Here is a 21,793-nt window from a genome sequence, read left to right as displayed (position 1 = left end):
ACTCCCAGGCGCCCTGGCCCATACAGACTCACCTCGGTGCCTTGGCGAAACTTAATCTCATACATCAGGATGAGACCGTTGGGGTTGACAGGCTCCGGCCACCTCAGCAGCACCGACCCCTCCACCTTCTCATCCCTCTCCTGATTCACCGTGCCTGGCATGTCATCCGCTTTGTCTGATGGGCAGAGACACAGACACTAAATATCAGATGTCTTCCTACACATAAGCCATTTCCAAAAAGGCACAGTTAGCCTAGAACAGATGGCCATGGTCAAGGTGTTGTTGTTGAAGCCTTTGTGTCTAGCGTCGTCTGTGTCTGTGTGTGTGACTGCCTCACCTGCAGGTTTGGTCCTGGAAAACACGAAGGCTCCAGCACTGCAGCGGCGGACCTCCTGGTTACAGGCGTGGATGTCGATGCGGTAGACAGTGAAGGGCTGTAGGTTGGCGATCTCTATAAACTCTGTCTTGCTCCGGTCCTCCATGAAGGGGAACTCCCTCTCGGGGGATTCTCCGTCTGTCCCATTACCCTCCAGGCCTGTGGTGTTGCCACCCCGCGCCAAGGTGCTGTTAGCCACCCCAAATAGATCCCTACGCCGCCGGTCTGGGGGCCTGAAGGACAAAGGGGGTTGCATAAAGAAATGCTAGAGAGAGAGACCCACTGACTCACTGTAGCAGAAAAGGCACATGTGTGGCAAAGAAAGACAAAGGATAAGAGACAAAGGTTGAGGAGAAGAAGGAGTGGAGAAGATGTGTGGGCTTTCAGCTTCTCTGGAAGGGAGCTGAGGTACAGTTAAAGAGGAGAGAGGGGAATATCAAGTCAGCTAGCCATACAGTAATATAGTGGTTCTCAACTGGTTTTGCCTCGGGACCCAAATTGAACGAGGTTGTCTCCGTTGCCACCTAATATTCATATTGCGAAAAATACAAAATGGAAAACTATTTTTAATGCTATATTGATAGTAAATGTAGCAATTATATGACAAGGGAACAACATTCCCACCTCTTTCATTGTCAATAATGAAATCATTCCCATGTTCTTGATGAAGAATGTTAATAAACTCATTGGTTTGAGAGCACAAAACCAACCAAAATAGTGCTGCTAAGCTCTATATTGAAAATTCTGTGATATAATTTTTAAAATCTGAGATTAKATTTAAAACTTTTAAGTTCATTATCATTTCTACACACTTCTTGCTGTTTAAAAAAAAAACTCTGCGACCCATTCAAAACCTCCCGGTCGCAACCCACCAGTTGAGAATCGCTGCAGTAATATACTCTGGAACACCATACTGTACATACAGTATACTGTAGCCTTCATACCGAGCCCACATGATGTCATTGACACGAGTCACACTGAACAAAAGCATCCCCTTCAACCTCACTGGACAGGGCGGGGTCCTCTACAGGAATATAATATGGGAATAAGAAGTAGTAATAAGTACTATCAAACAGTAAAATGACCATTTCCAGTGGGATACAACTTAACTGAGAGTAGAGTACATTATGTTGAAGTGGCCTGGTTGTATTTGTTGTTGCAGTGTGTCTGTCCAGCTGCAGGGGTCTGCTCCCTGTGGAGCTGTGTGGTGTGATGAGGTCAGAGAGGTGGGACAGAGGTGCAGAGAGAGCACACATCCACACACTGTCAGCACCATGCCTGTCCATACAGACCCCTACCGACTCTGTTAGCCTACATGTCCTCATCCACAGGACAAATGCACTTTTCAAGGGAAAGTTATGGGAGAATAATGACCACATGTTTGATGCATAGAGAGGCGTTTTTTTTGCATGATACTAAAATAAGGCAAATAAAGCAATAAACACGAAATCAAATGGTACATTCCGTCAAAAAGAGCAAACAAGAGAACCTGCAACAGGACTGCAGCCCTCTTTCATGGAGTGATGGAGATGGTTGTGAACACAATGATGAGGATGATGAGGAGGATGATGGTGTGAGCCACAGAAGCTGGAGAGCCAGCCGCTGCAAGTGGACCCTGGCTGGAGCCACTGACAACATGCAGGCAGCGGTAGCAGTAGCAGATCACCAGACACTACTAGGCGGGCCACTGGGACTCAACAACACACGGGGCGCTGTGCCGATACCGAGAGGAGCAGACCTACCTAGAGTCACCTTTAGAGGACGTGTAACGACTGGCTCTCTCTGGGTCTCTGAAAAAATTCAACAGTCAGCCACAGGCGGCTGGTGCACTTTAATTGGGGAGGACGAGCTCAAAGTAATGGCTGAAACAGAATAAATGGAATAGGTATCGAAACCATTCCGATCTGTCCATTCCAGCCATTATTATGAACCGTCCTACCCTCAGCAGCTCCTGTGCAGTCAGCCCACAGTGCAGTCAACTGAGGTAAGGAGAATACAGGACTGTCTGACAGTGGTGGAATGTGCTGTGTATATGTTGGCTTAAACAACAATTAATCCAGAACATATTTAGATTCATAGGGTGTTTACAGTACACATGAACAAGATAAAGTAAATATGTAAAGAGTCTTTAAGGAGAGATAAATTCATTAGTGAATGAAAGTGACTTTGATGGATGAGTGTGTCTGAAATGACTGATCTCCTGAGTATCTCTCTCTAACTGCACCTAACAGTTACAGGCCAGGAGGGTTCACTCAGGAATACAAGAGAATGTGGTTTCTGCTTTATTTTACATTCCAACATCTAGACCTTCGAAAATACTGTACAAAGCCAATGTTCTCTCAGAACTATTCCTCTAAAAAAAATGACAAATATGAGCGGGTGACAAAAGACCTTGAGACTGACGGGCACCCACGGGAAAAAAGTATTTACTGTGAGTGGAAAAACACAAACAGGCACAGACAGGCACACAGATCTGTGGGAAGAAAACAGAAGCCATCGCACACCTCTGTCAACATTCCATCCTGAAAGTTTTAACTGCTCCAGCAAAGTCACGTGCACAGCGCCCCAAAACAATAAGTTACTATTAACAAACACAACAGCAACTGAGGACTGGCAGAGCTTTAATGAACATCTTGTATAAGAGACAAGTTCATGGAAGGGAGCACGGAACAGCCTGCCATTGAAGACTGGTTTGCCCCAAGATGAATGAGAGGGGTGATGAGTAGACGCCCCCATGTGCCAATTTGCCCAGGAGAGGGGACAGATGGCTGGGTTGCCAGAAGCTACGAGGCAGAGCAGAGCAGAGCAAAGCAGACCTGTCCTCAAATGAACTTTAGACAGAGGACTGATACTGAAGCGTGACCTTCTAACCAGGCGCTGCTACTGCAGCTGGTGTACCCCCCAGCTCCCCTCCTTAAAAAATACCTCCCTCTTTCTCACCTTTACGCTGTACGAAGGATCCTAAGAGAGACATGACTGCACCCTCTGTCTGGAGCCAGAACAGTGTGATTTAGCGGTACTCTTTTACCACAGCAGCTGAACATAGCAGCCTCTCATGCCAGTGAAAAGAGAGGCCAGAGAAAGGACACTTTTTTCTACTTCATGATCATATACAATATTAAAGCACAGCTGTGATGGCGAGTGCTCTCTGAAAACATACAGGGTGATAAGCAGATGGTAAGGGCAGTGCCAACTGCCAACAACAGGAAAAACACAGGAACCTTCGCTGTACTTCTCAATGTCCTTCTGTGTGTCCTTGTACTTCTCAATGTCCTTGTCCATCATGAGTTAGGTGATTCATGGTTGCAACAACCCAATCAGCTGATGTCCACTCAGTGAATTTGAAAGGTTGTCACCCATCCCTGTCCCCTGACTACTCTCGTCTACTTCTCCAGCCAGTCAGTCTGTCTTGCTGAATGTGTTCACTGGTCTGGCCAGCTTTAAGGGGATCTTCCCTTTCTCTCCTCATTCATTTGAATTCCAGATGGCTTCTCTGTACATTTCCTGGCAGCCGGTCACTCCGAACCATGCCGCGGACAAAGAGAGCATGTGAGGGAAGGAGAGAGGGAGAGCACGAGAGCACAGAATGGAAAACATTTCCTCTTCTCTCTGTTTCTGTTTCCCCCCTCCCTTTCCCCTTCTCTGTTAACCCTGGACTTTTGAGAGAAAAAAATTGCACTCATTCAGAGGCACTTCCCTAGAGTGTTTTGTGATAATGCTGGCTCTGTTGTGGTGGAGTACCTGTGCATACACAAGCATAGTCCTTAGCGGCAGGCCAGAGACCTGGCACTCCTCGGTTTCCTAGACAACTATAACAAATCAACAAGAGAGTGAAAGAAAACAATTAGTAACAATACTGCCCTACCAAGCAAAAAGGCAGTAACTGCTCACTTGGTCGAAAAAGGAGTTAATGTCATTTCTGCTACTGTAACGTTCTTCGTCGGGCGAAAGAGAGGAGGACCAAAATGCAGCGTGATGATTATCCATTTTAATGAACACGAATAATCTAACAAAACACGAGAACGAAACGAAACAGTCCTGAACAGTGAAAATACAAAAACACAGGAACAGGAACAATCACCCACAACCCACAATACAAAACAGGCTACCTAAATATGGTTCCCAATCAGAGACAACGACTAACACCTGCCTCTGATTGAGAATCATATCAGGCCAAACACATAGAAATAGACAAACTAGACATACAACATAGAATGCCCACTCAGATCACACCCTGACCAAACAAAACATAGAAACATACAAAGCAAACTATGGTCAGGGCGAGACAGCTACATTAAATACATGCTTAATCATGTGGACAAGTATCCTGCCTCTATTGTATTGTGTTTTGGAGAAAATGGCAGTCATGTTAGCAGTAACTGCACTCAGTTACTGTGAAACCAAGGTAAATAAAAGCAATTTTTCTCAGTTCCACGCTATGAGCAGTTACTGCCTTTTTGCTTGGTAGGGCAGAATAGTGGTCTTGTTTTATTGTTTGTTTTAATACTGTGAAAGAGAGCATCACAGAGGCGAAGGAAAGGGCATCATAACATTACATAAATGCATGAGCTTAGCCCAGCAGGTGATGAAGAGCATACTGTACTAAGCAGGCTGGCGTCAGGGCAAGATATAAACACTGGAATGTATCAAGCACCAGAGAAGTCTATGGAGGTTAACAAGTGCATTAGAATTTGTTTTCCATTCAATTTGTTTTGCGATGAAATGGTACTAATTCAGTGAATACTCAAACCTGTACCCTGAATACACTGAGTACACAAACGCAGTATCACTCATGCACTCAATCACCTCACACACACAGACACACACAGGGCCTGATCTGCCATCTGGTATGGAGAAACAAGTGGCCTGAGTTAACCCTGAAAAATGATCAATTTCAAAACACAATGAGTACATCTGTGTGTGTATGACATAGAGTGAATGTGTGTGTGGAAATGGGTTGGAGTCTTTGAAACTGTAAAGCATCCGTAGCCATGAGAAGGTAAAATTATAACACAACACAGATGTCGTTCCCCATTCTGGCAAACAAAAGGCTAACGGGCTAAAAGGGTGCAGCCAGCCCAGCGAGCAGAGTGCAGCGCAGGCCCTTCAGACTCATTAATCAGATCCCTCTCCCTGGGTTTGTTTGTGCTGCCTAAATTACAGCCTGCTAGGCCTTAATATCCGCCGCCGCCGTCGTCATGGCGATGGAAAAGCCACAAATGCCGTAAGCAGGCATTGAATTCCTGCTCCCCATGTTTCTCCCTGTCAGGCAGGGTCCTCTGACACAGCTACAGCCCAGCAGCCCTACACCCTCCCCCCCTCCCTCCAAACCCTCATGATGTTTAGATCCTGTCAGTCCCAGTCTCAGGGCTGGGTAATTACAGCCCCAATGCCTCCTGATCCTGGATCTCTCTCTGGGCTATTAAAGCAAACAGGACCCAGACTGTGAGCTCAGCTCTTTGATAATAATCGACAAAGTCTCAGAGAAGGGTTTGGTCGAAAAGCTGTAATCAAATGGGGGAGGTTATAGCCAGTGCTTTAATATCACACTGTTGAATGATCTCTCACCATAGAGAAAGACTGCCTGCTGCCTGGCACCTACCTGGGGGTGAAGATGGAGTTGTGCAGGAAGTTCTCAAAGACTTTGCGGTAGGATGCGTCGTCTATCTCTGCCTTCAGGTCCTCCTTGGTCTTGGGGCAGGGGCAGCAGGGGCCCTTGTCCCCCCCAGACAGGTCAGGCTTGGTGGGCTTGGTGTCCTCCTCCATGTCTGCCAACCCCGTGGCTGAGATTCTAATGGGGATCTTCAGCTCTTTTGTTGAGAGTTGGAGGGGAACAGGACCCGTTAGCAAATGACAGCATTCACCAAAGAAAGCAAAAATGAAAAGGAATTAGGTGGTGTTGTGAGGAAAATCTTATGTTTGTGTAACAAATCAATGCTACTTTTCTAATAACTAATTAGCTGGGTTCATGTAGGTAACTGACTGATCGTGTATGGAGGAATCCTCACTATCACTGATAAGCAACTTGGCAGTACACCCAGAATATTGCTATGAGAACAACCAAGGTATCTCGGTTTTAAGGTCTCAACTTGGAGAGAGAAAGCCTCGTGAGGTATTGGTCAGTCACATGTGCGAGCCACCAGTAATGATGAATTAATAATGCTAAATCATGCATATATAACTTGTCTGTGTATAGCGGTGTCATGACGTTGCCTGTTTGGGTATAGCAAGCCCCATCCCCCTCTCCCTACCACTCCCTGCCTCCCCCTTTCCTCCTTCAACTAGGTTGCTGTGGTCAGAGAGACGTCGTAAATTCCTGAGAATCTCCTCATGGACACACAGTATTAGAGASAGGGTACACTTTCATAGTGAACAAAGGAAATCCTTCCACCTCACAGAACTTGAGAGGTAAGACCACATTCCATGTTCCGGAAAAAGTATAAAAGATCGGTGAAGATTCCAGCTATTAACTGGTCCGTTTGTCACAACTTGGGGAAACTCATGGGAGACTGTGTAGAAATATGAGGTTTACATCTAATTGTTGTATAAGATGAATGAGTGAGTATGATACTGTTTGTATAATTGTGTAATATGATTTTGGACTGTTTAATGAAGAAAAATACAATTCCCTTTTGATTTGAACTAAATCAGAGGACTGCCCCTGAGCCCAGTTGGGTCAGACATCCTGGGACAGCCCCTTTCTGCAATTCCGAATAAAAACCCAACTCTGAGAAATTATCACTAGACCYTGTTTTTCTCCATTAGGAGGGGAACGAAGGTTGTMMACCATTGRTGAATCTTTTAACCATACCACGTGGTTAAACTCTTATACTATCGATACCGACAGAATAAGAACAAGTCTTTGATATTGATTACTAGTCTGCAGKTAGGAATTCYGTATCATTGAACGCGAAGAACGACAACCGCCGAAACAWCCATTCTATAACGAATGTCACTCTGAACTATCCACAATAACCACGACAGAGAGAGGGAGAGAGCGGACGAAACTCTCCAACAGAAACTAACTTTTCACCAGCGATCAAGACGACACACTGAGCGTAAATATATATATATTGATTGCAATTGTTCCCGAATGAGTGAGGGTTCATGTGTAAAAGATTAGCATGTCAATTTTTATAATTATGAACTCTGTAGTGACTTCTTGGTCGACCCCCCCATTTCCCCTTTGTCTAACAAGCCGCCATGCCGGTTTAGCATATTCTCCTATCATTTCATGTAACCATTTTAAGTTTGTTTGTTTGTTTATGCATTTCTGTGAATTACTTAGTTAGTAATAAATAAATGATTTAAGACAATTGATGTATGGATGACTCATAGTGAAGACTGGGTTCGTGCAGATAACCAACAATTTACGACGTTTGGAATGAGACTAACATGAGGTAAAATAAATAAATCATTAATCAGAAGACTATCGATCAGATATGAAAATATCTGAAAGGTTATATTGGGAAATTATAACTTTGTAATCTGAATACTTTCCCTGGTGCCCCAACTTCCTAGTTAATTAGTTATGTTATTATTTAGTTGATCGCGTAATAACTAATTACAGAGAATCTTTGATAAAAACAAGTCTTCAATTTAATGATAGTAAAGACACGACAGCGGTATATAAGACAACTGCTGGGAATGATCCAGCGGAGTTTCTGATAGACCTGTACGGTGTGCAGAATTTGTTGTAACCTCTCCAGCTTGCTGATAATAAAGAGTGATTCATTTAAGATTGACTTCAGGTGTCCCTGGTGTTGAATTTCCACCAGAGTGTGTACAGAGCATTATAATACTAGAGGAGGAGAGATACCTACAGTTTGGACTCCATAATTCACAAAGATGAAAAGTAGACATGGGAAGAGAAAGAGGAGGGGTTGGAATGCTGACCTTTGGAGCAGTAGTTGTGTTGGTACAGCTCCTTGTCTTCAGCTTGCTGCTGCCAGCGGATCAGGTAAAAAGTGAGATTGCCGTTAGGGTTGAGGGGAGGCGACCATTTCACCACCAGCTTGGAGGACGAGTTGGAATACGCCCGGGTATCCATTGGCATAGACGGCTCTGTGACAAAATCACACAAATGTTTAAATGCTGTGCGTGGTGTTTACTACACTGAACCAAAATATAAACACAACATGCAACAATTACAAAGGTTTTACTGAGTTACAGTTCATATAAGGAAATCAGTCAATTGAAATAAAATCATTAGGCCCTAATCTATGGATTTCACATGACTGGGCATACAGATATGCATCTGTTGGTCACCTTAAAAAAGGTATGGGTGTGGATCAGAAAACCTGTCAGTATCTGGTGTGACCACCATTTGCATCATGCAGTGCATCTCCTTCGCATAGAGTTTATCAGGCTGTTGATTGTGGCCTGTGGAATGTTGTCCCACCTCTTCAATGGCTGTGCAAAGTTGCTGGATATTGGCAGGAACTGGAACACGCTGTCGTACACGTTTTTCCAGAGCATCCCAAACATTCTCAATTGGTGACATGTCTGGTGAGTATCCAGGCCATAGAAGATCTGGGAGATTTTCAGCTTGCGGCATGGGGCCGTGTATTATCATGCTGAAACATGACGTGATGGCGGCAGATGAATGGCAAGACAATGGGCCTCAGGATCTGGTCACGGTATCTCTATGTATTCAAATTGCCATCGATAAAATGCAATTGTGTTTGTTGTTCATAGCTTATGCCTGCCAATACCATAACACAACTCCACCGCCACCATGGGGCACTCTGTTCACAACATTGAAATCAGCAAACCGGTCACCCACACAACGCCATACACGCTGTCTGCCATCTGCCCAGTACAGTGGAAACAGSGATTCATTGGTGAAGAGCACACGTCTCCAGTGTGCCAGTGACTATCAAAGGTGAGAATTTGCCCACTGAAGTCAGTTATGATGCTGAACTGCAGTCAAGTCAAGACCCTGGTGAGGACAATGAGCACACAGATGAGCTTCCCGGAGATGGTTTTTGACAGTTTGTGCAGAAATTCTTTGGTTGTGCAAACCCACCGTTTCATCAGCTGTCCATGTGGCTGGTCTCAGACGATCCCGCAGATGAAGAAGCCGGATGTGGAGGTCCTGAGCTGGCGTGGTTACTCGTGTTCTGTGGTTGTGAGGCCGGTTGGACGCACTGCCAAATTCTCAAAAACGACGTTGGAGGTGGCTTATGGTAGTGAAATGAACATTAAATTCTCTGGCAACAGCTCTGGTGGACATTCCTGCAGTCAGCATGCCAATTGCATTTTCCCTCAACTTGCGACATCTGTGGCATTGTGTTTTGTGACAAAACGGAACATTTTAGAGTGTCCTTTTATTGTCCACAGCACAAGGTGCACCTGTGTAATTATCACACTGTTTAATCAGCTTCTTGATATGCCACACCTGTCAGTTGGATGGATTATCTTGGCAAAGAAGAAATGTTCACAAACAGGGATATAAACAAAATTGTGCACATTTGAAAGAAATAAGCTTTTCGTGCATATAGAACATTTCTGGGATATTTTATTTTACATGTTGTGTTTATATATATTTTTGTTCAGTGTATAAAGTTTTTAATGTGTTGTTTTCATGAACCTTAAAATAAGAGTGATACATTTCCTTATTGAAAGTTCTGATAAGAAGTGTTTCATTTTATCTTGGGTGAAAACATGTCCATGGCTGAGGCGACCTGCTGCTGTGTACAGTAGCTGTACTGTAGTCTAGTCTGTGTACAGCAGCTGTATAGTGTCTTACCTGAGGGGCTGGTGCGTATATAGACCACGTCACTCTTGGCTCCAGGGATGTGTTTGTCCTCCACCACCAGGGTGATGGCCTTGACAAAGATGGCGTACTGGGTCCAGGGCTTCAGTGGGGACAGCAGCACACCAGGGTCTATCTCTTTGTCTTGCGGTAGGTCCACATCAACCATGTTCCAACTGTTGGAGCCACACCCGTCCTGGCCATCAAACTCTGTGATATTCTGYTGCGGTCTGGATTGCATGGTTAAGACACCTTATGTCAATTTGGTACAGCAACTCTGTATCCACAAACACAGCAGATAATGTCCTGTCTACAAGTATAAGTATTTGGGGCGGCATGTAGCCTATTGGTTAGCGCGTTGGGCCAGTAACCGAAAGGTTGCTAAATCGAATCCCCGAGCTGACAAGGTAAAAATCTGTTGTTCTGTCCCTGAACAAGGCAGTTAACCTACTGTTCCTAGGCCGTCATTGTGAATAAGAATTTGTTCTTAACTGACTTGCCTAGTTAAATAAAGGTTAAATAAAAAAWAAWAAWAATAAAGGCTCTATGCAGTACAAAAGGGAATGGTATATCTCCATGAGAATACTTACGCTTCCTTGTAGTAGACGATGAAGCTGATGAGGTCTCTGTAGTCTGGTGGTCGGTAGCGCTCCCAAGTCAGCTTGATCCGGTTACTCATCGTGCTATTGGACTTGAACTTCAGGATATGACTCTCACCTACAAACACAAACCACACCTTAGATCAGTAGTTCCCAAACTGGTGTGTGGTAGTCCCTCCGCCCCCTGCCAAAAAGGAATTCAGTCCGGCTTTCAACTTACTCTTGAAAGTTGTAGCTAATAGTAGAATGCGTAAGATGCAATTTCAAAAATGGGTATTACATCATCATCATCTTCATCTTAGAGAGCTATTTATAACTTGTCAGAAATGTCCAGATCAACGTGAACATGTCAGCTAACTTTTTGGGGATAGGTTTTTTAGCCAACAGATTTTGTAGTAATGTTTGAGTCACTCAAATATTACATGAATACACATTAGACATGTATAGAATTTCCCAAAAAAATCTGCACCCCATGACAAAATGTGAATAATTGCAGGAAACCTGCAAAATGTTCTCTACGCCAACAAGAGGGGGTGAACAGTTTGTTTCATGAACAGTGCTTGTGCCCATAGAAATAGACATGGCGAGGGCGCGCAGGGGAGGGGGGGCGTGGGATAATCCCCAATGCTGGAAGGGGCCTGAGTGAAAAAGTTTGAGGACCCCTGTCTTTTTTTATTTGTATTATTAGAAAGTATATATTAGGGGTAGATCAGGTTTAATGTTGCAGATAGATTGTAGCTTCCAACAACACAATTGTCTYCATCATTTCCAATCCCCCATATATATTTTTTGTAAATATACAGTACCAGTCAAAAGATTGGACACACCTACTCATTRAAGGGTTTTTCTTAACATCAACAATATGAAATAACACATATGGAATCATGTAGTGACCAAAAAAGTGTTAAACAAATCAAAATATATTTTATTTTTGAGATTCTTCAAAGAAGCCAACCTTTGCCTTGATGACAGCTTTGCACAATCTTGGCATTCTTTCAACCAGCTTCATGAGGTAGTCAACTGGAATGCATTTCAATTAACAGGTGTGCCTTGTTAAAAGTTAATTTGTGGAATTTCTTTCCTTAATGCGTTTGAGCCAATCTGTTATGTTGTGACAAGGTAGGGGTGGTATACAGAAGATAGCCATATTTGGTAAAAGACCAAGTACATATTATGGCAAGAATAGCTCAAATAAACAAAGTGAAACAACAGTCCAACATTACTTTAAGATATGAAGGTCAGTCAATACGGAAAATGTCAGTGCTGTCGCAAAAACCATCAAGCACTGTGATGAAACTGGCTCTCATGAGGACCGCCACAGGAATGGAAGACCCAGAGATTATTTCACTTATAATTCACTGTATCACAATTCCAGTGGGTCAGAAGTTTACATACACTGAGTTGACTGTGCCTTTAGACAGCTTGGAAAATTGCTGAAAATGATGTCATGGCTTTAGAAGCTTCTGATAGGTTAATTGACATAATTTGAGTCAATTGGAGGTGTACCTGTGGGTCTATWTCAAGGCCTACCTTCTAACTCTGTGCCTCTTTGCTTGACATCATGGGAAAATCAAAAGAAATCAGCCAAGACCTCAGAAAAAAATTATAGACCTCCACAAGTCTGGTTCATCCTTGGGAGCAATTTCCAAACGCCTGAAGGTACCACGTTCATCTGTACAAACAATAGTACGCAAGTATAAACACCATGGGACCACGCAACTGTCATACCACTCAGGAAGGAGACGCGTTCTGTCTCCTAGAGATGAACGTACTTTGGTTCGAAAAGTGCAAATCAATCCCAGAACAACAGCAAAAGACCTTGTGAAGATGCTGGAGGAAACAGGTACAAAAGTATCTATATCGACAGTAAAACAAGTCCTATATCGCTCAACAAGGTAGAAGACACTGCTCCAAAACTGCCATAAAAAAGCCAGACTACGGTTTGCAACTGCACATGGGAACAAAGATCGTACTTTTTGGAGAAATGTCCTCTGGTCTGATGAAACAAAAATAGAACTGTTTGGCCATAATGACCATTGTTATGTTTGGAGGAAAAAGGGGGATGCTTGCAAGCTGAAGAACACCATCCCAACCGTGAAGCACGGGGGTGGCAGCATCATGTTTGGGTGGGAGTGCTTTGCGTGCAGAAGGGGCTGGTGCACTTCACAAAGTAGATGGCATCATGAGGGAGGAAATGATGTGGATATATTGAAGCAACATCTCAAGACATCATTCAGGAAGTTAAAGCTGGGTCGCAAATGGGTCTTCCAATATGGACAATGACCCAAGCATACTTCCAAAGTTGTGGCAATGGCTTAAGGACAAAAAAGTCAAGGAATTGGGAGTGGCCATCCAAAGCCCTGACATCAAATCCTATAGAAAATATGTGGCAGAACTGAAAAAGCGTGTGCGAGAAGGAGGCCTACAAACCTGACTCAGTTACACAGCTCTGTCAGGAGGAATGGGCCAAAATTCACCCAACTTATTGTGGGAGTTGTGGAAGGCACCAATGTGGACCAGAGTTAACAATTAAAGCGCCAAATCTAGGCAATACTATTGAGTGTATGTAAACTTCTGAACCCGGATGTGATGAAAGAAATAAAAGCTGAAATAAATTCTTTCTACTATTATTCTAGCATTTCACATTCTTAAATGAAGTGGTGATCCTAACTGACCTAAGACAGGGAATTTCACTAGGATTAAATGTCAGGAATTGTGAAAAACACGTTTAAATGTATTTAGCTTAGGTGTATGTAACTTCCGACTTCAACTGTATATATATATAATATATATTTTTTTTTTATTGTTTTATTAATCAGTATCTGCTTTTTTTGTCCTACAATAATCGGTATCGGCATTGAAAAACCATAATCGGTCGACTCTAATACACAATTATACAGTGGGGGAGAACAAGTATTTGAATACATGACAATTTTGCAGGTTTTCCTACTTACAAAGCATGTAGAGGTCTATAATTTTTATCATAGGTACACTTCAACTGCGAGAGACGGAATCTAAAACAAAAATCCAGAAAATCACATTGTATTGATTTTAAGTAATTAATTTGCATTTATTGCATGACATAAGTATTTGATACATCGAAAAGCAGAACTGAATTTTGGTACAGAACCTTAGTTGCAATTACAGAGATCATACGTTTCCTGTAGTTCTTGACCAGGTTGCACACACTGGCAGGGATTTTGGCCACTCCTCCATACGACCTTCTCCAGATCCTTCAGGTTTTGCGGGGTCTGTCGCGTGGCAATAGCGGACTTTCGGCTCCCTCCAAAGATTTTTCTATTGGCAGGTCTGAAGACTGGCTAGGCCACTCCAGGCCTTGAGATGCTTCTTACGGAGCCATCCTTAGTTGCCCGGCTGTGGTTTCGGGTCGTGTCAATGCTGGAAGAACCCAGGCCACGACCATCTTCAATGCTCTTACTGAGGGAAGGAGGTTGTTGTCAAAGATCTCGCGATACATGAGTCCCCATCATCCTCCCCTCAATACGGTGCAGGTCGTCCTGTCCCTTTGCAGAAAAGCATCCCCAAAGAATGATTTTTCCACTCCATGCTTCACGGTTGGATGGTGTGTTCTTGGGGTGTACTCATCCTTCTATTCCTCCAAACAGGCGAGTGGAGTTGATAGAGCAAAAAGCTCTATTTTTGTCTCATCAGACCACATGACCTTTCGCCAATTCCTCCTCTTGGATCATCCAGAGTGGTCATTGCGAAACTTCAGACGGGCCTGGACATGCGCTGGCTTGAGCAGGGGGACTTGCGTGCGTTGCAGGAGATTTTAATCCATGGACGGCGTAGTGTGTTACTAATGGTTTTCTTTGAGGACTGTGGTCCCAGCCTCTTCAAGGTCATTGACCAGGTCCTGCCGTGTAGTTCTGGGCGATCCTACATTCCTCATGATCATTGATGCCCCACGAGGTGAGATCTTGCATGGAGCCCCAGACGCGACGGGTGATTGACCGTCATCTTGAACTTCCTTCCATTTCTAATAATTGTGCCAACAGTTGTTGTCCGTGTTCTCTCACCAAGCTGCTTGGCTATTGTCTGTAGCCCATCCCAGCTTGTACAGGTCTACAATTTATCCTGATGTCCTTACCCAGCTCTCTGGTCTTGGCCATTGTGGAGGAGTTGGAGTCTGTTTTGTGTGGGTGGACATGGTGTCTTTTGATACAGTGTACGGAGTTTGAATACAGGTGCAGTTAATACAGGTAATGAGTGGAAGAACAGAGAGGGCTTCTTAAAGAAAAACTAACAGGTCTGTTGAGAGCCGGAATTCTTACTGTTGGGTAGGTGATCAAATACTTATGTCAGTGCAATAATGCAATTATTACTTAAAATCATCACAATGTGATTTTCTGGATTTTTGGTTTTAGATTCCGTCTCTCACAGTTGAAGTGTACCCTATGATAAGAAATGACAGACCTCTACATGCTTTGTAAGGTAGGAAAACCTGCAAAATCGGCAGTGTATCGAATACTTGTTCTCCGCACTGATAGCTTTTTTACAGACACCAATCTATTTTACAATATTAGTAATATTTTGTTTGTGGTTAGTCCCGCTGTGTACCTTCGTTGCTAGCCCGCTCAACGCTCCCATCGATTTCTGATGTCCATCCAGTTTGATTTCTATTTGCCATATGTTTTTAACTGTGCTGTTTCACAAAAGTTCTGAACCCCTGTCTTAGATAACCTCATCACAACACATACAGAAAACTTAGTTGTGATAACAGAGTGTTGCATTAGATTAAGGCTTCTTATTAAATCACATAGGTGTACTCACAGCTTGCTCTYTCTCCATTGTTGCGGAAATCGCCCTCCTCAAACTTCTCAGTGATGTCCGTCTTCTCCCACATATTGTGGATCTCAGACATGCAGAGTTTGGGGTTGAAGCGGAAGGACAGCCTCCCAGCCCTGATGGTCAGGTTATGTTGGGTCCAGTCCCACAGGTACTGCAGGCGCTGGTTGTCAATGGCAGAAAAAGCATACATCCTGAGGGGAGACAACAGACAGGTGTTAACTTACTAACACACCTAGCAGCTGRGCTGGCATAGATGGGACCAAACCATTTTTTTAATCAGTCAATTTATTTACTTTAAGCACACAATAGAGCACTGAGGATAAAGTCGTCAAAATGTTGTAGAGTGGTGGCCTAGTTTTCCATCTGGTGGATATGTAAAGTGTTAAGAGGAGAAGACGTCAGAGCGGATTGTGTTTCAGTGRGCGTGGGTGTGTCTGTCTAACATTGAGCTGTGCACACAGAGAGGGCCAGAGATGAAACAGAGCGACTCAGAGCCTCTCAGCTACATGGAATACCTTGGGAACGAGCGGAATGCCAGCCCTTCTCTAGAGCATTCCTCGCACTGTAACTCTAGCCTGGGAGGGATGACAACAAGAGACCTGAGAGGCTTTCCCACGACCCTCCTGGTCATCTCCAGAAACACTCTCCCTATCTCTGACAGGGGATAGGACCCTGGTGATGTCATGCTGCAGCCAGAATAGGCTGGGACACCTGGGTTTCCATTCAGATAGAGCCCTCTGGCCACAAACTGGTTGAATCAACGTTGTTTCAATGTAATTTGTCAGCGTATTGTGACGTGGAATCTACGTGGAAAATAATGCACATTTGATTTTTTTTWAAGTAATCAACTGCTGTGTTTAGGGTGAAATTTAAACCACAGGATTATGCCATCATGGTAACCAGGTTTCAACATAGACGATGTCAGACCTTCATTGTTATATGAACTACAAATTAATAATTGATATGTTGGATTCACATCTCCATTTCAACCAAAAATATAAGTTAAAGAATAAGACTAAATAAAATAAAGTGTTATTTAAAGTGCATTTGAAGTTTTATTTTATTTTGTCCTATTATTTAACTGAGAAGACGTGAATCTAACATATCTATTACCAATTTATCGACAACTGGAATTAAAGGAGAAGTTTGCTTTTTAATAACCAAATCTCTATTTTTGATGTAAATGACATGMTATAGAAGGGTCCAGAGTCCAAACACTTGTTTTGCATCTTTTACTTGTTTTTGAGAAACTTACCCKAACCAGCGATTCACTTCCACGTCCTCGTTGTGCGTTGCTCTGAAAAAACATCAACAAATGCTCCAAAAAGACCCAAATACATCCTTTTACAAACGGAAACGCTCTCAGTATAGTGATGCGGGACTTTAGATGAAATTGTGTCATTCCGAACTTTATCCTCAACGTTATATTACATTTTGTGCGACTCAAGCTGTTTCCCCTATCCAGCTGTTCCATTCTCTGTGTAGGCTGCTGCTAGAATGGACAGAGGTATCGCTCGAGTCGCAACAAAATGAAATATAAGTCGCGGATAAAGTTTGGAATGACGCAATTTCATGTGTACAACATTTAAAGACCTCCATCACTATACTGAGAGCCTTTCTGTTTGTTCATGTTTTTCAGAGCCCCCGTACGGCACAATGAGGATGAAGAAGTGAATCACTGGTTGAGCTATGTTTCTCAAAAACAAGTGAAATAGCGGGGGGAAAAATGTCTGGACCCTTCTATAACAATCCATTTATATAAAAAATGTAATTCTAAATTTAAATTCTAAATTCTCCTTTAAAGCTAGACTAAATCAGTGGCACAGATGGAACTATCCAAGCAGAAGATAGATCTCCTTCTAATGTTGGTATCTTATTGCGTTGACAACTAAACACAATTCAATATCACTTTTGATATAGAATATATACAGTGGGGAGAACAAGTATTTGATACACTGCCGATTTTGCAGGTTTTCCTACTTACAAAGCATGTAGAGGTCTGTCATTTTTATCATAGGTACACTTCAACTGTGAGAGACGGAATCTAAAAATAAAATGCAAATTAATTACTTAAAAATCATACAATGTGATTATCTGGATTTTTGTTTTAGATTCCGTCTCTCACAGTTGAAGTGTACCTATGATAAAAATGACAGACCTCTACATGCTTTGTAAGTAGGAAAACCTGCAAAATCGACAGTGTATCAAATACTTGTTCTCCCCACTGTATATAGCCTATTAACTTGCCGAAAAGTTAACAAATTATATGTATGAGTCTCCTACTCAACCAAAAATAACAGTTAAATAATACGATTAAGCCAGTGGCTCAGCTGGAACTATCCAAGCAGTAGATATGCCTCTTTTAAACGTTGATATTTGGTTGTGTTGTCAACCAAATACAATTCAATATTACTTTTGTAATACAGTAAATAGCCTAAAGTTAAGGCTATCTTAAAAACTAATGTAACATTCAACCTTAAAATGAGTAACACATCAATGGCCACATTTTGAAGTTACTGTAACTATACCTTTCTTATGTAATCATATAAAGTGACCGCGTGCATGTTCAAGATAGCATGCACAATCGCTGTCATATTCTGCACAGAATCGTGAATASCATTGATCACTTGCACCATGTGCTTTTAATGTAACTTCAACTGCAATCCAGTTCTTTGATTCTGCTATTAGATGAAACACAGTGATATTAATCTGTTGTATAAATAAACAAAATATCTGACATTGTATACCCATTGGAACTTTTCTGTGCTTTTAAATGGTTGGAAGCACAGTGATAGACATTTGGGTGACGACTGAATCAAAACTCAGGCTTTGTTTTTCGATTGGAATTTGGTTGTGTTTTTAGATGGTTGAAAGCATAGTGATAGCACATTGGAAATTCAACACATTTTTGGCTGCCTTTTTGAGTGAATATACTGTAGGTTGTAATCTCACTGATCAACGTCTCAACCAAATAATACCCAATTATCCACATTGAAATAACATGGTGTGCCCAGTGGGATAGTTCATCCACCTTTTCATTATATAACTTGGAGAGATGCCTTGTTATGGTGGTTTTGTGTGAATTCCTTTGTACTGTAAATGTTATGGCTGGTAGCCTCTACTCATAAATAAATAATGAGTGAGGCATTCAAAACCTGCTGGGATACATTTGACATGATGGATTCCAAAAATCCATTTAAATCATCCATGTGTCAATTTTCCTGGTCAAAAATATGGCTGAACGCCGGTGACATTGGAGTGACAACATCTTTCCTCTCTAGGCTGTGGTTCAAGGCTGACACGTCCCCAAACACATCTCAGACTCAGAGAGCAGAGAGCAGCCTGCCGTACCCTTCCATGAGCTCCTCCCCGTTGATGTAGCGCAGGCTCTTGAGGAAGGAGAGCGAGCCTAGCGTGTGGGAGTGTCGGATCCTCACATAGCCTGTCACTGTCTGGATCAGCCCCATGAAGCTCTCCAGCTCTGAGGCGATGTTATCTGGGGAGAGGAGAGAGTCAGCAAACACTAGTCAGATACAACAGCCAGTGTGTGAGAACTACAGCTCTGAACACATCAAATCCCACAAGCAACTGTACTGCTATACTGTATGACTATACTATACTGTATGACTATACTATATGACTATACTCAATTCTCTAGAGGAGAATTACCCTGGCTCCAGCAAATCCAGAGTTGTACAAACGTTTTCATATCTAAAGATAAGCTGTAAGTCACTCTGTCAACTGAGCAAATAAATAGCATAATAGCATAATGTGATAATTGGTTTGGGGCACAGAGCAGGCAGCTGATGTAATGTTGACTCTGTGGCCCACACTAGCTCTCCCAGTGGCCCCGTGCTCTGTGTTCCCCTCCCGGTCTCTGGGGAGACAGACAGACGGGTTACTGGTACTGGTACTCACTGCCGCGGCGGATGTTGATTTGCAGGTTGCCTTTGATGACTGTGCAGCCCATTAGAGACTGAGCAGAATCCACTGAGTCGATGGTCTTGGAGTCGCAGATCTTATCACACAAGCCATCACAGGCACTGCAGAACATACTGTGACTGGGGAAGAGAAAGGAGGGGGAGAGAAGAGGGAAACAGTCAAGAAATGACCTTAACTAAATAAAACTACAAAAAAAGACAATTTCCAAGAAACATAATTAAGACACCTCACCCCAACTCACCTTGAAAATCCCAAACTTCCAGAAGTAAAAATGTGTCTAATTTTAGCTTTCTAAAATACAAGGACACTTTCTTTGTGAACTATGTATTTTTTATGAGTCCTCATATGAACCCATGGTTTCATGAGAAAATGACTCACTAAACAGTCCTAAAGACAAAACAAGACTGATATGGCAGAAAATATAGCAGGTTGTTGTTTTTCATCATGAATCTTGTTCTGTAGACAGCTCTGCAGTGGTCACTAGCTGGCACAGCCACAATGTCATAAAATCTTATATTAACCTCACACTAACCTTAACCTTAACTTTAAACACACTGTTAACCCTAATGCCTAACCCTAACCTTAAATTAAGACCAAAAAACACATTTTTGTTTTCATGGATTTTTARAAWATAGCCAATTTTGATTTTGCAGCTGGCCTATCTAAGGCGAAATCGCTCAGTGCTGCCTCCGGGTCAAGACTCATGACTAGGCCTGTGGCGGTCACGAAATTTCGTCAGCTGGTGATTGTCAAGCAAATAACTGTTGGTCTCACTGTAATTGACAGTGAATTAACATAAAGACAATTAGCATCTCCTGGCTTCCACAAATAGCCTACAAGCCACTGATGCAGACCTTTGGAACATCAACATTTTAAAAAGTCTAATAAATCCATGCAATATAGCCTACACCTTCACAATAAATACATTATTTATATTAGACAGGTCTAAAGAAGTATGATGTAAAGAAAATGTAGTCTATTTCAGGAGAAAGGAATAGCATACTCTGAGTTGCCCTGATGTGGCTATGCCAAATGGCTGTGGGCTACACTCATTTAGAAGAATACAATTGAACAAAGCTGAATAAAATKAAAWAAAATTGTGCGCACATGTGGCTATTCTGTGTTGAGCGGTTAACAAAGAACTAGGTACTCCTATATGCTTAATTTAGAGTTATCAATGTAACTTAAATTGTTCTACAAACGTTGGGCTGTATGTTTTGATTTTTGTAAGGCTGCATGATGAGATTCTAATGATGATTTGAAAAAAGTCGCTTGAAAGGCATGAGCTCTGCTTAGTTTTTGCGCAGGTTGTACACACTCCACTCTCATTCACAATTTTACAGGCACTTGATAATGCCTCGGATTTCACGGCGGCATCACCTTTGTGGCCATAATGCACCCTAAAAAAATCCATGCCTTTTGAGGCCCGGAGTGCTGCGTAGTGCCCTTCTCCCTGAGTGCTGCGCAATCCGAAGCGCCTCTCACTCACATGGCTCTCGTCACGTGATCGGTGCTTTCTCACAGGCTACAAGTGAAGACAGACACATCGGGGACGGAACTGCGCGCGTCCTTATCCAATTCCGAGGTGCATATTGAAGATATTGGAAGAACTGTCCACATTTACTTTTCGTCAGCAAACAAGATAAGTAGGCCTAACGAACAGCAAAAGTACAAGCTTATGTCAATCTACTATCCCCCATAGTACAAAAGTCAACCTTTTTCATTCTGTGCGAGAAATAAATATTCCAAACATAGTCTGGTACAGTTAATACAACCACTAGCATAATTATAAAAATACATTTTTTTAAGCAATGTGGTTGACGAAACAGAACAGAACGTTTAGCTTAAAATGTTGATAAACTATTAGGCTATTTTTTCACATTATAAGCACAGCAATACGCACATGGCAGTAGGCCATAAGCGCAAATGTTCCATTAGTGCGAAAACGCCATTATCAAAAGTTACCGCAAATGCGATTATGCACGTAATGCTTTTATTATAAAGGTGCATTTTTATGGTGAAAATGATCTTCTCCAAACTTGAAACTCACGCACTGCTTATGTGTGCCAGTTAGGCTATAAACCCTTTGTAAAGCAGATTAAGGTGATCAATTTTGTTCACTTTAGTTGTGATACAAACCTTATCAAAACATATGGGCTAGGCTACATGAGGTGTGCGACTATGATTCGAAAAAGTCGCAAAAAAAGGCAGTTTCTTATGCTGGGCATCATTCACAAGTGATAATATTTAATTCACAAGTGATATGTTAATATCGTCACTCATCAGACTATTCGTGATTTAATATTG

At 42.5% G+C, this 21,793-nt stretch overlaps 1 protein-coding gene across 2 annotated transcripts in view; it reads right to left on the bottom strand.

The window, feature by feature from the left end:
- Nucleotides 1-21,793, bottom strand: part of LOC111952526 (insulin-like growth factor 1 receptor) — a 181,854-nt gene that overhangs the window by 38,624 nt on the left and 121,437 nt on the right. The window contains exons 4-12 of one of the 2 annotated variants that reach the window (XM_023971304.2): nt 19,463-19,605; nt 18,896-19,040; nt 15,527-15,735; nt 10,724-10,850; nt 10,128-10,363; nt 8,273-8,440; nt 5,979-6,186; nt 338-609; nt 33-175 (exon numbers count right to left, since the gene is read on the bottom strand). In XM_023971304.2, the coding sequence (XP_023827072.1) occupies nt 33-175; nt 338-609; nt 5,979-6,186; nt 8,273-8,440; nt 10,128-10,363; nt 10,724-10,850; nt 15,527-15,735; nt 18,896-19,040; nt 19,463-19,605 (1,651 nt within the window). The remainder of the gene's footprint in view (nt 1-32; nt 176-337; nt 610-5,978; nt 6,187-8,272; nt 8,441-10,127; nt 10,364-10,723; nt 10,851-15,526; nt 15,736-18,895; nt 19,041-19,462; nt 19,606-21,793) is intronic. The other variant, XM_070435203.1, reaches the window with a different exon arrangement.

The sequence above is a fragment of the Salvelinus sp. IW2-2015 genome, linkage group LG26 (genome assembly GCF_002910315.2).
Source record: "Salvelinus sp. IW2-2015 linkage group LG26, ASM291031v2, whole genome shotgun sequence".
In the NCBI taxonomy this organism is placed as follows: Eukaryota; Metazoa; Chordata; class Actinopteri; order Salmoniformes; family Salmonidae; genus Salvelinus; species Salvelinus sp. IW2-2015.
The sequence above is the reverse complement of the archived record's forward strand: the minus strand, read 5'-3'. Positions and strand labels throughout refer to the sequence as shown.